The sequence below is a fragment of the Malus domestica genome, chromosome 14, assembly GCF_042453785.1.
Source record: "Malus domestica chromosome 14, GDT2T_hap1".
Taxonomy (NCBI): Eukaryota; Viridiplantae; Streptophyta; class Magnoliopsida; order Rosales; family Rosaceae; genus Malus; species Malus domestica.
In genome coordinates, this window is record NC_091674.1 from 27,892,153 (window position 1) to 27,909,854 (window position 17,702).

At 38.6% G+C, this 17,702-nt stretch overlaps 2 protein-coding genes across 2 annotated transcripts; one reads left to right on the forward strand and one right to left on the reverse strand.

The window, feature by feature from the left end:
- Positions 1-6,999: 6,999 nt before the first annotated feature.
- LOC108175282 (uncharacterized) lies at positions 7,000-7,713 on the reverse strand. Its single transcript, XM_029092298.1, has 2 exons — positions 7,501-7,713; positions 7,000-7,410 (listed from the first exon to the last, which is right to left on the reverse strand). Exons 1-2 carry the CDS (start codon positions 7,711-7,713, stop codon positions 7,000-7,002), a joined length of 624 nt encoding a protein of 207 aa, XP_028948131.1.
- Positions 7,714-10,152: 2,439 nt separating this feature from the next.
- Positions 10,153-14,034, forward strand: LOC103455334 (RINT1-like protein MAG2). The gene is given in 5 exon segments (XM_008394914.4): positions 10,153-10,595; positions 10,715-10,813; positions 11,809-11,912; positions 12,002-13,139; positions 13,142-14,034. Coding segments are annotated over 5 exon segments (2,409 nt in total). The 5' UTR covers positions 10,153-10,303; the 3' UTR covers positions 13,918-14,034.
- Positions 14,035-17,702: the final 3,668 nt, after the last annotated feature.

Consider the following 17,702-nt stretch of genomic DNA (forward strand, 5'->3'; position numbering starts at 1 on the left):
TTTGATGAGTTAAGGGATCAATGATCACAAATTTTTAGTTGATGGACCATTACTCAAATTGGATTAATGTAAAGATATCATTGATACAATTTTCACTTTCTAGTATGCTTTGAAAGTATTCTAATTAAGATTTTTAACCACTAAATCTTAACATACACCAGAATGTATTTATGTTTTCAAAAATTTTATGGGTTATTTTAAAATTATAGCAAAAATCTAGTACTTAGATATCATTCAGCAGCCATTGATGAGGCAGCCAATATTCCCTCTCTTTCTTCTTGAATTTTTCATTTTTTTATCTTATTGACCACATGGTTATACTTCTCAAAAAAATTTAGAACACTGCGCAGAATATTTTAGATATTTTAACCGTTAAATTTCTAAAAACACATAAGAATATTATTTATTTTTAAGTACCGCATAAAATCATAATATTCTTGTACTTCATCATCTTACAGCCAAAAAAAAAAACTTGAATTGTCCTTTTTTATGACTTTATTGACCAAATGTACTGGCTCGCACTGCAGCAGGACGTACTTTTACTGCACCAAAAAAATGAATAAATCTCTGTTGGCAGCCAATCATAATCCACCAGAGAAATTAAAACATAAAGATAAATAAAGGTACAAAAAATCGTACCTTATTTTGTGCAAAGACTGCTAAATGTGGACTCTGCTCTCTGGTTTACGCACGTGGTCCCCACCCATCAACCCCTTTTTAAGAGAAAATTTTAATTATGACGGTAATACAAGTAGTACATTACGTATTTTAATAAGTGTAGTAGAAAATTTTATTTTTTAAGTTATTAAAATTTTAGCACACATATTCCACAATTTGTATAGTGACACGTGATGTAGCATCTCGTGTACTTGTGACACTGAAAAATCTCTCACCTATTCAGCTGCTGATGTGGCGGCTCGTGCGTCGTTGATCTCCGTGTCTGCTGCTGTTGAACTAGGACTTCAAATCCCACTTTTACTTTGTTTTTTTTTTTTCCTCGTGCGGCTGTGAAATTCTTTTACTTTTTTACTTTCTGTCAGCATAGTTTAATGATGTCAGCAAATTCCATGGAGCTGTTTTTGGATAAGATGGTTTCCAAATCACCTAAAAGGAAAACAGCAACCTTAACTTTTTGAGATTAATGAAAAAAGGCTACCCTTTTGAGCAGTAAAAAGTAAAGTTGGAGAGTTCTGAAGTTTTTACTGATATTTTGTAGCAATTCTCGCGGAATTCTGCATTTCGAACTCGATGTCTTGTGTATCATGTTTCGTTAAAATTAATTTGACCTATCTGGTTGAGTTACTGTCGCATTCGTCCGGAGTGAATAGAAGTGATTGTCTTTCCTTTGGCGCTATCCAAATGGATTGATTGAAAATGGAAAGTTCAAAAAAGGGCATTCATAAAGCAAGAAAGAAAGGGTTTATCCAAAATTTGACTCCCCAAAATGTCAATTCTTCATGTTTCAACCTTATCACGTAACGTTTTGGCAATGTGATTCTAAATACAGATTCCTTCCAACACCATATCAAACAATAAAAACAAATTCAATTTTAGTACTCAATTAAGAACAGCGGTATTACGTTTGAGGCCCCGTGTTCGAGATTATTCTCCACTCATAAAGACACTAAGGGGGTGTTTGTTTGCCCTCACTAAGCTCCATTGGACTAGATTGGCTTAGCTGAGATTTCTAATCCGTGTTTGGTTGGAACAAGGATTAAGTTTAATGGGACTAAGTCGTACTTGTGCCGACTAAGTCCTTCACTACCAGTTCTTAGCTAGGCCACCCGAAACATATGGGATTGCTAATCCCGTCTCTAAAGCTGCGTACAAAGTTTGCATGTTGCATCGTCTTCACGCTGCAAGTCGTCTGCTTCTCTGCAACTCTGGCCACCTATACCCATGTCTAAAACCCACCGCCTAATTCTCAACATCCAACCACCAAAATGAAAAAAAAATCAATTCGATAACAACAACAAACTCAATAGAATTTTTTTTCATTTTTCCCAGAAAATTAAGAGATTTTATGAGAAAATCAAAGGAGGAGCGAGAAACATAGTGGTTGTGAAATCCATGGCGCTGCAGAGAGTAGCCTCTGCACGATTTCAATTTTCTGTGGGATTTGAAGTTGGGAAATCAAAATCTGTGGTGCCATAAATAATTTAGAGGAATCACAACATCAAAGAATAGGAAAGGGAAAAAAAGAGAGAACAAAAGTGGGGTGATGAATGACGCTGTTTTGAGGGAGGAGAGAGTGGAAAGGAAAAGAAAAAGACAAGAGAGGGAGAGGGTCAGAGCAAAATTAGGAAGAAAAAGGAAGATCAGAGGAAAAAAAAAATTAGGAATGAAGATGGGAGGTTTCCAGAATGAAAAAAGAAATAGACAGTGGTAGTAATAAAATATTAATAAAATATGAAAGAAAAAAAATATAATATTAGAATTGTTAAAAATAGGCAAAAGTTAGAGAAATAACCTTTGCTAAGAGCGAGAGCGAAGCGGATGTAATATATCAAACTGTTTTGTTTATTAATTATAACAAAATAATTACAGGTAAAAGATAAATAGGAGAGTGTAGAAAATATTATAACTTATCTTTCTTCTCTTATTGCTTTTTCTATCCGCGTGTTTTGAACACTCGTAGTGCTCTATTTATAGAGCAACTACCTTGAAAACTTACAAAAACTTCACTATTTAGCATATGAATCTTTACTGTATACATGTGGGCAAACATACCCACTGTTTACAACACTCCCCCTTGGATGCCCATATATCAACATCAATTGCCTCGTTAAAACCTTGCTTGGAAAAATTTAGTGGGAAAAAACCATAGCGAAGGAAAAAGAGTACAATTTTACCCAGATTGTTGATATGGTGTTAAGCATGCTTATGTTGCCTCGTTAAAACCTTGATAGGAAAAACCCAGTGGGAAAAATCCTAATCAAAGGAAAAAGAGTACAACATGCATGTACTCCCCCTGAATTGTATCTTCCCTTGATTCCGCATTCTTCAAATTTGTAAGCCAACGTAATCTGATTCCCTGCATTAACTTCTGAAATGTGTACTTTGGTAGAGATTCGGTGAACAAGTCTACCAAATTTTTATTAGAACGGATTTGTTTGACTTCAATAACTTTAGCCTTTTGAAGCTCATATGCACTGAAAAACCTTGAAGATATGTGTTTAGTCTTATCACCCTTGATGAATGCTTCCTTCATCTGGGCAACATAGGCTGCATTATCTTCATGGATGACAATTGAAGTGTCTGTCTTTGAAGGTAGACCACATGAATTCCGGATGTGATGGATCATTGATTTTAACCAATAACATTCACGACTTACTTCATGTAAAGCAATTATTTCCTAGTGATTGGAAGATGTAGCAACTAATGTTTGCTTCGTTGAGTGCCATAAATTGTTGTATCTCCATTAATGAACACATATCCAGTTTGTGAGCAGGCTTTATGCTGATCGAAGAGAAAAACCAACATTTGCATATCCAACAAGGATCTGGTCATTTGTGGACTTGTCTGAGTAGAAGAGACCCATGTCTGTTGTCCCACGAATGTATCGAAGAACATCTTTAACTCCCTTCCAATGACCAATTGTTGGAACAGAGCTTTATCTGGCTAACAAATTTACTGAAAAAGCTATATCTGGTCTAGTACATTATGCTAAATACAATAAAGCACCTATTGCACTCAAATATGGTACTTCTGGACAAGGACCAATTCATCATTTTCTTTTGGACGGAATGGATCTTTCTTAATGTCTAAAGAACAAACGACCATTAGGGTGCTAAGTGGATAAGCCTTATCCATGCCAAATCGCTTCAGTATTTTTTCAATGCAAGCTGATTGATGGACCAAAATTCCATTAGCACAATACTCGATCTGCAGGCGGAGACAATATTTTGTTTTCCCAAGGTCTTTCATTTCAGATTTGCTTTTCAGATACTCAGCAGTTCTATTGAGCTCTTCAAGGGTTCCAACTAGGTTCATATTATCAACATATACTGCCACTATAACGAAACCAATATTTGATTTCTTAATGAACACACAAGGGCAGATGACATTGTTAGCATATCCTTCTTTGATCAAATACTCATTGAGACGATTATACCACATTCGCCCAGATTGTTTCAGCCCATATAATGATCGCCTTAATTTGATTAAGAACATACCTTGTTGTTTGTTAGTTGTTTCATGCAACTTAAGTCCTTTTGGGACTTTCATATATATATGTCAGTATTTAATTCTCCATATAGATACGCAGTGATGACATCCATAAGTCTTATATCAAGTTTCTCTGAAACCACTAAACTTATTAAGTAACGGAACGTAATTGCATCTATTACAGAAGAGTGTGTCTCTTCATAATCAATTCCAGATCTTTATGAAAAACCTTGTGCAACGAGTTTTGCTTTATATCTTGCAATTTTCTCGTTGTATTTCCTTGTGAATACCCATTTGTAACCTACGGGGTTCACACCAGGCGGGGTTTGGACTACTGGTCTAAAAACACTTCGTTTTTCCAAGGAATTTAATTCTGCCTGGATTGCATCTTTCCATATAGGCAAATCATGTCTTTGTTTGCATTCATCAACAGAGCGAGGCTCAATGTCATTGCTGAATATGATTTCAATGGCTACTGCGAAAGCAAACATATTGTTGATGATCACTTCATTTTGATCACAATTCATTAGTACATGCATAATTTATGGAGATTTATTTGCGTTCATGTACTTCTGTCTCTTCAGGGACATGTGTCTCATCAAGGATATTTTCTTTTTTTTTTTTAGAAAATTTAGAATCATGAATTGTGGATTTATCATTCGCTTTCTTTTCCTGAATGATTTCATTTGGATTCAGCTATGCCCACATCTTTCTCTTTTGAGGGGTTGAATCTTTTGAACTTGGTGGTCTACCACGTTTCAGGCGTGCACCAGATGAATAATTCGTTACCACTTTATTTTGTCCAACAGGGACATCAATTCTTACAGGTGCATTTGCATCTGATATATGTGACTTTGTCACTTTCGAAGCATCATTAAATGCATCTGGCATTTGATTAGCAATACTTTGAAGATGAACAATTCTTTTCACTTCATCTTCACATTGGATCAAAATGAGATAAGGTGGAAACAACCCATGTTAGCTCTTGCCGTTTTTCTGGAATGGTCATTTCTCCCTCTAACGACGGGAAGACTGTCTCATCAAAGTGACAATCAGCAAAACGAGCTGTAAACATATCACATGTTAAGGGTTCCAAATATCTAATGATAGATGGTAAATCAAAACCCACATAAATTCCCAGTCTGCACTGAGGTCCCATTTTAGTGCGTTGTGGCGGTGCAATAGGCACATAAACAGCACAACCAAAAACTCATAAATGTGAAATGTTTGGCTGATGCACAAACACGAGTTATATTGATGAGTATTTGTGGTTGGCTATGTGTCTTAATCGAACCAATGATGCAGCATGTAAGATGGCATGTCCCCATGCAGAAACTGGCTATTTTGTTTTCATGAGTAAAGTGCGAGCTATTAATTAAAGCCGCTTGATAAATGCCTCTACTAAGCCATTTTGAGTATGGACATGAGGAACAAAGTGTTCAACATTAATGCCCAGTGTCATGCAGTAATCATCAAATGTTTGAGATGTAAATTCACCGGCGTTATTAAGTCGGATTGACTTAATCGGATAATTTGGGAATTGTGCTCGCAACTTAATTATCTAAGCAAGTAATCTTGCAAACGCTATATTTCGAGTAGACAATAGGCAAACATGTGACCATCGGGTAGATGCATCAACTAAAACCATAAAATATCGAAATAGTTCACAAGGTGGTTAAATAGGCCCACACATATCCCCTTGAATTCCTTGCAAAAATGATAGGGATTCAACATCAACCTTTAGTTGTGATGGTTTAATTACCAACTTCCCTTGGGAACAAGCCTTGTGAGGGTTATCATTTGAGACATCAATGTGTCTGCTCAATAATGGATGTCTATTAGAGTTGGTAATGATTCTACGTATCATGGTAGATCCTGGATAACCCAGATGGTCATGCCAACACATATAAACTTTTGAATCAATGAACTTTTGGTTCTTGGCAGTATATGCCTCAATTGTCTTTATGTATGTATAATACAATCCACTCGATAAACCACACAACTTCTCTAATATACACTTCGGGGTATCATTGGAGGTAATGCATAGATATTCCACATTTTCTGCACTTTTTCGTTTCAATGTGGTTTCCATTTAGATGTATGTCTTTAAAACTCAACAAATTTCGAGTGGATCGAGTAGCGTACAACGCATTTTGTATGAACAATATTGTTCCATTTGGTAACATGATTTAGGCTTTTCATGAGCCTTCAATAACATCTGATTGCCCTGATATTGTTGTTACCTTTACTTTTGCAAGCATCAAGTTCGAGAAATACTTTCGATCTCGAAGTATTGTATGCGTAGTTGCGCTGTCTGCAAGACAAAAATCTCCGTCATTACTCTTGTTTTGAGAATAACCATAATTTTTATCCATGCTATTTGAGTAATGGAAATTACAGTTAAAAGCAATTTATTCATACTGGAATACTACTTTTATTGAATTGAAAGTGCAAGCATTAAATCACAAGTGCAAATAACAAGAGTATATCAAACATAAATGATTTAATCGAACCCAAACACTTCATTCCCTCTTTCAATAATGAAGTCTGAAACATCCAGGTGGGTTGTGTTCAATTGTCCTGATAAATCTAACATTGGATCAGGTGTATCCATTGGTTTAGCCTGGTCGAGGAAATTGGTCTCAACACCCTTCTCCTTGAATGATGCTTATTACAGATCCACCAGATGTTTTAGGGTACGACACATACGTGCCCAGTGCCCATTGCCACCATACCACCTATGGCAAACTCCTTCAGAATTTTTAGGAGTGTTCATATGAGCTTTGCCTTCTTGACAATTTCCATTTTTAAAGCTCGGGCCTATATTATGCCTTAGAACCTGAACTGGACACCATGGTTCTTGCCTTTTTGGCCTCGCTTGTGGCCACGTCCTCGTTTATAATTATTGCCATGAGATGATATGGTATTCCCTTTAAGGGAAGCATCATTCACTTCTGGGAATGATACTGATCCAGTAAGCCGGGACTGATGATTCTTCATCAGAAGCTCATTGTTTTGCTCAGCTACAAGGAGCACAGATATCAACTGGTTATACTGAGTAAAACCTCGCTCTCTATACTGATGCTGTATGAGCACATTGGAGACATGAAAAGTGTTGAAAGTCTTTTCCAGCATGTCTTCCTCAGTAATGGTTTCTCCACAGAGCTTCAATTGGGAGGTAATTCTAAACATAGCAGAATTGTACTCAGCCACCATCTTAAAATCCTGGATCTTTAGGTGAGTCTACTCATAACGAGCCATCGGAAGATTCACCGTTTTCTGGTGATTGTATCTATTTTTCAGTGCCTTCTAGAGGGTTAATGGATCTTCAACCATGAGGTACTCGCTCTTCAGTCCCTTATCAAGGTGGCGACTGATAAAGATCATGGCCTTTGCCCGATCTTGAGATGATGCACTGTTATCCTTTTTAATAGTTTCTCCAAGATTCGCTGCCTCCAGATGAATCTTGGCATCCATTACCCAGGTAAGGGAATTCTTCCCAGTAATATTCAGGGTAACAAAATCAAGCTTTACCAAGTTTGCCATTTTCTTTTCTGAAAGAAAAATGAGGTGTGTAAGAACTTGCAATAATGTGTATTCTGGAGGAATGTATTGTTAAAACTTCTGGTTCTTACAAATTTTTCATTTTGATCTTCAGGCCAAAATGATAAGCACTCGAAACTTCAGGCTCGAGATTTACACGATGAATGAGGAGGGCGATTCTACTGCACCATTCTCATTGAATATCATATAATGGGCGATTATTCCATACCACTCAAGCAGTAGAAATTTAAATATGCAGAGCAGGGTGGGTGATTATACCACACCACCTAAAATTGCAATAAAATTAAATAGCATGCAAATTTAAATATGCAGGGTAGGGTGGGCGATTATACCGCTCCACCTAAAATTTACAGTCAAATTAAATCTGCAGTCCAAGATGGGCGATGATACCGCACCATCTTTGATCGCAGCAAAGATAAATAAACATTGGGTTAGAAATTAGGAACTGCACCAAACAAGAAATCAAAGATATAAGTAACTGTTATGTTGAGAACTAAAAGCAGGCATGGTGCGAACAATTCTTCACGAGGGTATATCCAGCAGGTGAGGCAGAGGAAGAAGAAGAACAGTAAAATCCTTGAAGGAAATTTTTTTTTTCTTTCGGCGAAGAGAAATGAAAAATGTTTTATGGTTAGAGATTCATGCTGATAACGTGTTATAAAAGGCAAAAGTTAGAGAAATAATCTTTGCTAAGAGCGAGAGCAAAACAGATGTAATATATCACACTATTTTGTTTATTAACTAAAACAGAATGATTGCAGGTAAAAGAGAAATAAGAGAATGTAGAAAATATTCTAACTTATCCTTATTCTCTTATTGCTTTTTGTATTTGCGTGTTTTGAACACTCGTAGTGCTCTATTTATAGAGCAATTACCTTGAAAACTTACAAAACTTCACTATTTAGCATATGAATCTTTAATGTATACATGTGGGCAAACATACCCACTATTTACAACAAGAATTTGTTGTTATCCTATTTTTTAGTCCGACACTGCACTAAACGCTTCACTAAGTCAGTCCAACTTAGTCTAGTCTAAGCCAGTCCAACTTAGTCCCTGAAGTTAGTCCAGTCCGAGATAATCTAGTACAACAAACACATCCTAAGGTGCTTGCTTACCAAAGTAAGGGATTTTCATGCTTATAGCACACTATTTTAAAAGTGTTTTAGACTCTCATGCTTCTTTAACATGTTTTAAGTGGTCCAAAATGTAAAAGCCTAAAATTGTGGACAAAATTTAGGTGCGTTTAGGTCGGTTTATTAGCACTATACATAAAAAGGAAGGCAATCCAAGATTGGGATAATGTTTATCTTAAACATCCTCACACATATTTTTTTCTTTTGTTTCGATAGATTGAGGGCTCGTTTAGAAGTGTTTCTGGAATGACCAGAATCATTTATAGGGAGAAGCACAAGGGAAATGTTTCTCCATAAAATCACATAAAAAACTTCAATACTCATTTGCGAGTGTTCTTGCGTGCGGCAAGGAAGCAAACTCAACATTGCAAGATCAACTTGGGGTTGTATGGGCCTAATACAAAGATTCAACTCTTTTGAAAGGGGTCAGAAGGGTGATGTGATTCGGCAGTTAGGCTGTAGAATTTATGCGAAGAATAAAAAGTAAGCGCAACTATAGTTTAGTCCAACCCCAATGTAGTCGGCCTATTTAAGTCCATTAACAATGTTTAGTAAAGCCCAACGTACAATGATTGAATGAAAGATTGTGAGTTGAAAAATTCTTAACAACAAAACTTCCCTTCTTTGATCCACCCACTGTCTCATAAACACCCTTAATCTTTGCTTTGTGGTTAATCTAGCTCCAATTTGACGAGATATTTTAAGTGTGTTGGGAACACGGTTTGATACACTATGTACATAATACAATTGATTGATTTTTTTTTCTTTTCAGTTCTCAACCAATTATATTATTACACTTAGTGTACCGGGCTGTGTTCCTGACACATTGAAAAATCTCTCCACTTTGATGTCTTACTGACTTGCCCTATATACCAGGCACCAATAACGAAGTCAAAGTAATTATTTTGTGTGGCATGTAGTTTAGAAGGTGTTGGTTTAGCATGAAATTGAGCAAGTACATGAGATCCCATTTTTTGTGAGAACCATCTCATAGGTTGTCCTCACTCAGTACAATAGGTTAATTCTAATGCGGATATCGACCTTATTTCAGCAGATCTGTACAAATAATCGATTATAGTAAGGATTATCTATGATCGGACATATGATGTGGACCGATGGTCGGAGCCTATATTTTCCCCAAGGTGGGTAGGCGAAGAGTAGAACATAACCTTCTTCCAAAAACAAAACTATAGTTGCCCCATTTGAAGCCCATTAACACGATTTACTAAAGCCCAAGCCCAACAACAATTTAATCCACGAATTGACCTGCGCAACTGATAACGGTATTTGGTGGGAGTCAAATTTCAGTCTCCGTCTCTCAACCAAGGCAAAAAGCTTTCCGATCGCTGAAATTCCCGTTAAAATCCCTAAAATACCCTCGCGTTCCATTCAAATTTCCCACTCGCACCACCGGACCCAAATGGCTTGAGACCACCATGGACTCGGCGGTCCAGACCTTCCCTCCAGCATCCGACCTCCCGCCCTCGGTCGTCTCCTTCCTCGACGACAAGTTTCGGACCAATGAAAATCTGAGCGGGGCTCCGACTCTGCTGTCGGAGCTCCAAGCCCAGTGCGGCGACCTGGACCGAACCCTAATCGACCTGAATCGGAGCCTCGGATCCTCGCTTCTAACTTACGCTTCGTTCTCCGATCGAGTCCACGGCCTCTTAGGCGGCATCAATGCCCAATTGACGGGTCTCGGATCCTCCACCCGCTCTCGCACTTCAGGTTTGTGTGTGCTGGTATTGATGTTCAGGCAATTCTGACTGCAATTTTGACTACAATTTTCAATTTTCGGGTTCAATTTCGTTTTTTGTTTCGCTAATTTGGATAACTTTTGTTTTTAGATGGAGAAGGAAAGGAGAGGGCGGAGCAGATATTGGGGGAGGAGCTACCGGCGTTGGCCAAGGAAGTGGCGAGAGTTGAGTCGGTTCGAACATACGCAGGTGCGTTTCTTGGGACACAATGGAACTGAAATTGGAAAATGAACTGATAAATTTATGAAACTAGATTTATCTGAAAAGCTTTAATTTTTCAGATTATAGTTGTTTTACAATTAGCTCCCTTTGTTTGACTCGAGACCAGAAATGTATAACTGAAGGATTGTTCTTCAATCCCTGGATAATAGTAAGATCAATTATGAAATACTACATTGATGGTTCAATTATTTGTGGTATGATCACATATTATTTTAGGCAGTAACAGATTGCTAATGTAGAACCATGAAGCTGAATCTGTTCTGCGAAACTACAATGGCTCGATACTAAACATGAGAATCCCGGTTCCCATCCTCTTTCTTAGGGCACGTTTGATAAATATTTCATTCTTTTTGTGCCATAGATGAAGGAAAGGTATGTGGGAGAAACGAGGAATGAAGGAATTTGAAAGAAGGATGGTGTGGTGGAAGAAATGTGTGTGAAATGACACAAAATGAAACTAAAAACCAAAAAACTGAAAACAATTTCATCTCGTTCGTTTTGACTTTCAAGTTTTTGTTTTCATATAATCTCCATTCCTCCCTCCTCCCTTCATTATTTCCGTTCCTCACTTTTCTCTTTTATTTTTTCCTCCATCTCTAGTACAAAAAAAAAACTAAAAATGAAATAGTTATCAAACGGGCCCCTTAATTAGTAGAAATGTCAATGCGTTCTTGGTAATGGTTACATTAATTGTTGGACTTCTTCAAAATCATGCAGCCAAATTTGTTTTTCACATTTGGGAGAGATTTTTTGTTAATATGAAGTAGTCCCTTAACTTCTGAAGTGCTTCCTCCATACTGTGTATTGGGTTCGTTTGCCACTTAGCCTCTGTCTTCTGTGTTTTGTATGCCTGTACTACATTTTATTTCCTAGCATTACTAACTACTGAGAAGCATAGTACTATCTGTATATTCGACATCAAACTTTCTCACAGTTTTTTGGTCCCTTATTTTTATCTTCAGAGACTGCATTGAAGCTTCAAACTATGATTGGTGATATTGAAGATGCTGTATCTTCTACCATGAAGAAAAACTCGTGGAAACATTCAGCAAGACAGAATTCAGAAGTAAGTACCCACAAAAACAAAGTAATTTAGTAATTACAATTTCTTATATCCTATTTATTTTGCAAAGTCCTCATTTTTTCTCTTGGCAGGAAATGCGTCTGGGTGCTATTAAAACTCTTAAGTTGATAGAAGATGTTTTAACTTCAGTTACAAAGACACGCCCTCAATGGGCACATCTTGTGTCAGCAGTTGATCACAGAGTAGATCGAGCTCTGGCTGTTTTAAGACCTCATGCTATAGCAGATCACCGGGCCCTGCTTGCTTCCCTTGGATGGCCACCGCCTCTTGCCACTTTGAGTTCCTCAACTCCAGATACAGGGAGATCAACTGAAGTTCTGAATCCTCTTTTCACGATGCAAGGAGACCTCAAAGACCAGTACTGTGAAAACTTTTTAGCCTTGTGCGGCCTCCAGGAGTTGCAGAGACGAAGAAAATCGCGTCAACTAGACGGCTATAATCGTGAACTTGCTCTTCACCAACCACTTTGGGTGATTGAAGAGCTTGTAAATCCTATATCATTAGCATCGCAACGCCATTTCACAAAATGGGTTGACAAGCCAGAATTCATATTTGCTCTAGTCTACAAGACCACCAGGGATTATGTTGACTCTATGGATGAATTATTGCAACCACTGGTTGATGAAGCAATGTTAACAGGGTACAGTTGCAGAGAAGAATGGATTTCAGCAATGGTATCATCCTTATCAACTTACTTAGCAAAAGAGATATTCCCAAATTATGCTGGACAACCAGATGAAGATAGTGTAACGGGTACTCAGTCACAGGCTAGAACATCCTGGCTGCATCTTATTGACTTGATGATATCTTTTGATAAACGAATCAAGTCTCTGATAGAAAATTCTGGAATCTTGCTTTCACTTCAGGATGATGGGAACTTCTTAAAGGTTTCTTCTCTATCCATTTTCAGTGATCGACCAGATTGGCTTGATTTATGGGTAGAGATAGAATTAAATGATATACTAGAGAAGTTGAAACCTGATACTGGTGATGAGAGAAACTGGACCATGAAAGTCCAAGGAGCAGCTCTTTTATCTGATGCTGAAGATCACAAAGCTCCTGCAATTTGTAGTGCCTATCTTCGGTGTTTATCATCTGTGGTTGATCATTGTCGTTCATTGCCTAGCATCTCTATGAGGTCTAGGTTTCTGAGATTAGCCGGGGTACCTATTATACAAAATTTTTTGGAGTGCTTACATATCAGATGCCAGAAGCTGAAGGTCTGACTGCCTTGACCGATGATGATGGCCTAGTTAAAGTTGCAAACTCCATTAATGCCGCTCGCTACTTTGAATCTGTTTTAAAGGAATGGTGTGAGGATGTCTTTTTCCTTGAGATATGGTCAGGTCAAAGTGATCAACCGGGAGAATCCACTGATGATCAAAATGGTAATGTCAAGACAACGGAAGGTCTTGAAAGTGGTATTTTTCACGAGGAGATTGTAAAGTTGGAGAAGTTTAGAATAGAGTGGGCTGAAAAGTTGTCTGTTGTTATATTGAGGGGATTTGTTGCTCAATGTCGAGATTATACGAAGAACAGGAGGCAGTGGCAAGAAAAGAGTGAGGATGGTTGGACAGTATCCAGATTTTTAGTTGGTGCTCTAGATTATTTGCAAGGTAAGATATCAGTTGTGGAAGCTGATTTGAATGGGATAGACTTTGTCAGGGTGTGGAGAAGTTTGGCAGCTGGGATTGATCGATTGTTTTTCAGCAGTATTCTAATGAGCAATGTTAAGTTTTATGATAGCGGAGTTGAGAGGTTTGGTAGTGATTTGGAGGTTTTATTTGGGGCATTTCGGGCTTGGTGTTTGAGGCCGGAGAGCTTTTTCCCCAGAGTAAGTGAAGGCTTGAAGGTGTTAAAGATGGAAGAAGAAAAACTTCAAAGTAGTTTGGCAAGAGGGGAGAAATGGATGAAGGAGAATGGGATTAGACATTTGAGTGAAACAGAGGTAGAAAAGATTGTGAAGAGTAGAGTTTTTACGAGTTGAGGGCTCCCGAGTGTTTTGTGTTGTACATGACTGAGGAACCCTTGGACTGACCCATTCATTTTTCATAAAACAGAACACAGTAAAGAGAAAAAGGTATGCCATTTTATTTTCGGAAAATAGGTGCGTTTGATTATTGTTAATTCAATCAATTTTATTTTATTTTTCTGAAAAATTGCTCAAGAATTTTCATATCAATCCTCTCAAAATTCATATAAGATTGTGAATGATGATTGTTGGTTATGCCATCTGCTTGAATCTTGTAGACGAGTTTGAGAACTCGCGGCGGGAATGGAAACGATCGGAAATCTTCTGCAAATAGAAATTGTTACTGATGATTGCATGATGTGTTGGAGAAGGTTTTTTCTTTCGTTCTTAAAGTTCATGAAGATTTCAAGTTGAAATGTTTTCAGAATGGCTTTCGCTGCATATAATAGTGCATTGAAATGTCATATTCTCATGCAATTTCATCACAATAATGTTTTCAGAGTGGTTTTTTTTGGGATAGTTTCTGCCGTGGAATTGGAGGATATCTTGTCTCTATTTTTCTTGGCGCAATTCATGCCGGTGTTCGTTTGGACGTTCGGAGGGTCTACCTCGGGTATCTTGTCAATTTAGTTGCCACTCAACGACAGAGAGTAGGACGTTGATGTTGTTAGTAGGTACTTGGAGTTGAAGTTGACTTGACATAAGATGGACATTCGGCCTTGATCCTACACTGTTCCCTAACCTAGAAGCTACTAACCTAAAACGAAAAAGGGAAATGGGAAATTTATTGTTTTGTACGACGTACTAATTTAGAGTACAATTAATAAATATTGATATTTTGTTGATATTGTGTTTGTATTTGAAGGAAATGTTAGTAATATCGAAAGAAATATTCGAATGTAGATTTGGTATTAGATACCAGCCAATCACTTTTTTTTTTTTTTTTTTGTAACAAACAATATTATCAACACTAAAGAGGTCAGGAGTGGGTTAAGTCTTACAACGGGTTAACAACAATGTAGTTCAAATCCGTTTTTAGTGCGAATCGAACCCAAGACCTCTCATTTACAAATGAAGAAGAATAGTATTAGAACGTAGTAATAAGTGGCACCAGCCAATCACTCTACCAAAGAAAAATCTTGACGCTACTTAAAATCAATCTTTAATTAACAATAGACATTTTAGCCGCAATAGTCTCTGAGATTGACATTGTTTATACCATACTGGACCAATCCCAAAATTACTGAGCATCGGTCAACGTTATACCGTCAAGGACACAGAAAAGTTTCCCTCCAACCAGGAGGCCAATCACAGCACGACACGTGTCGACATCAGAAGCCAATCATAGCGCGACACGTGTCGATATCAGAAGCCAATCAAAACACGACATGTGTCAATGTCAGAATGAAACTAGAAACTCTCTTCTATAAATAGAGATCATTCTCTCACAATATTTCTTAATGTCATTTGTACTAAATCATTCACTAGTACTCACTAAAGGAGAGCTTGAACCTATGTACTTGTGTAAACCCTTCACAATTAATGAGAACTCCTTTACTTCGTGGACGTAGCCAATCTGGGTGAACCACGTATACATCTTGTGTTTGCTTCCCTGTCCCTATCCATTTACATACTTATCCACACTAGTGACCGGAGCAATCTAGCGAAGGTCACAAACTTAAACACTTTCTGTTGTTCTAAGACCCCTCCGGTTTTGTGCATCAACATTTGGCGCCGCCGTCTGTGGGAACGACACTTATTCCCACTCTCTTCAGCTTTGCCAAGCTGGTTTCCACCATTCGTACACTCTCTTTTGACCAGGCATCCCTCTCCAACATGGGGAGCGAAGGATGCCACAACACACAGAATGATACCCCTCTTGCACCTAATACGAAGCAACGAAAGAAGGAAGGAAAAAGGGTTGCTCTTCAAGCTAAAGTCGATGAGCTAGAAACTCAGAACAACAAGATAGCAATTAAGAATGAGGTCCTCCAAGAGCAGTATGAGAAGCTCTTTGAGACGCTCCACGAAACTAGGCGTACTCAAACACGCGAGCTCGTTGCCCCTGTGGACATCAACCATCATCTGGGTACCCCCCAACACGGAGGGTCACCTCCCTTTGACATGGGTATCCCTGATGAGGAGCGAGCTAATCATCAAAACATTGATCAACATGAGACTTCTCTTAACCCAGATACTTCGTCCCGAAACAGGAGAAGTGGAGAAAGACACCTCATTGCAGAAGGGTTGGAATGATCGAAAGCCGTTTATCGTAACTGCCAAGACTTCTTAAAGCAACGTCGAGAGAATCCCTTCCACATATGCTTAAAGATCAATGACCCAAGGGTTTTTTAAAGACTCGGTCCCCTCCCACGACCCAGGCTCGCTGCCAATCTTGGGAAGGAACAACAGGTCCCAGAGGAACATGAAGGTACAAGGAACTCTGAGGTATTCCGACAGACTCGCCCTAGAAGTCAGTACGGCGAGTCCAAGAAAAAACCACACGCCCTTGCTCAAACTTTTCTACTTCTAAGAGGCGATGGAGACTTACGAAAGAAAATTCCAGTGGTACATGACTCTACTCAGGACCCCTTTGTCCTACAGTTCCTTGAGGAAGTAAACAAGTTGAAGGCCGAACGTCAGGCCGAGATACCTGACTGGAACCAACCCAGGTCTGGCCCTCTCACAAGAAGGATCATCAACACCCATCTTCAAGCGAAGACAAAACAAAAGCTTGGTTTACAACTCTATACTGGAAGGGAGGGCCCAATTGAACATCTTAACCTCTTTAAGTCCACCATGGCATATCGGATGCACACCGACGAAGAGCGATGTCTTTTCTTCCCCTCCACTCTCTCTGGTGGAGCTCTAAACTGGTATTGCCGCCTTTCACCTGAGACAGTAGACTCATTTGAGGAAGAGGAAACTGTTTGTCTCTCAACACATCTTCCAGACCTATCACTTGCATTCTGCAGATGACTTGTACACTTCGTCAGAAGCCGGACGAGTCACTACGAGAGTATGTCGGTCGTTTCAGCCATGAGTATTCTCGCTGCGCTGAGGCAGATGACAAGACCGCCCTTAAGGCCTTCACGGCAGGCCTACATGATTGTTTCTTCAAGTACATGATCAATGCCAATATTTGGAAGACTTACTCTGAGGTGATGGCACGGGCTTACAACCACGCATCCGCCGAAACAAGGACATACCAAGGGAACCCCCATATGGTTAACCCCTATTAACAAATGGGAAGTGGAAGTCTAGTTTTACCAAGTGAGGAGATATTAGCCATTCAGACACCCATTGCATCATCTCTTGCCTTATTTGGCTACTCGCTAAGTCACCAAACGTATCTGTCTCTTGGTAAAAGGAAGGATTTTTACTCTCAGCAATCCCATTACAACAAGAAGGATAAAAGTTCGTATCAAGACAACCAGGGGTGAACGTACCGTCGACTATTATGACTATAGGGCCAAGCCTCACTATTTCAAAGTGGAGGACTAGGTACTGAAGCAAATGCTATTATAAGAAGGTATACACATTACAAATGTTTTGACTCTCAATCACTTGAGATTTTTTGTCACACAAGCCATTCGGCAAATATTTAAAGAAGAGGGAATTCAAATAACTTCTTCTGAGTCTTTTGCGTTCCTAGAACTGGAACACTTGGTCTACGCTGACCTACCCTTATACTCCAACTCAGAGATTCAACATGCGTACTTTGACACAAAGTATGTGATACTAAGTGTTACAACCAACATGGTTCACATATCAAAAGCATGGATCCCTTCATGCATAGC

Bases quoted from the DNA above. Each gene is read 5' to 3' on its own strand.
- LOC108175282 (XM_029092298.1), bottom strand. From the start codon at position 7,713: ATGGCAAACTTGGTAAAGCTTGATTTTGTTACCCTGAATATTACTGGG. The intron at 7,411-7,500 runs GTTGAAGATCCA...CGTTATGAGTAG, and splicing joins TGAAGAGCGAGTACCTCATG to ACTCACCTAAAGATCCAGGA.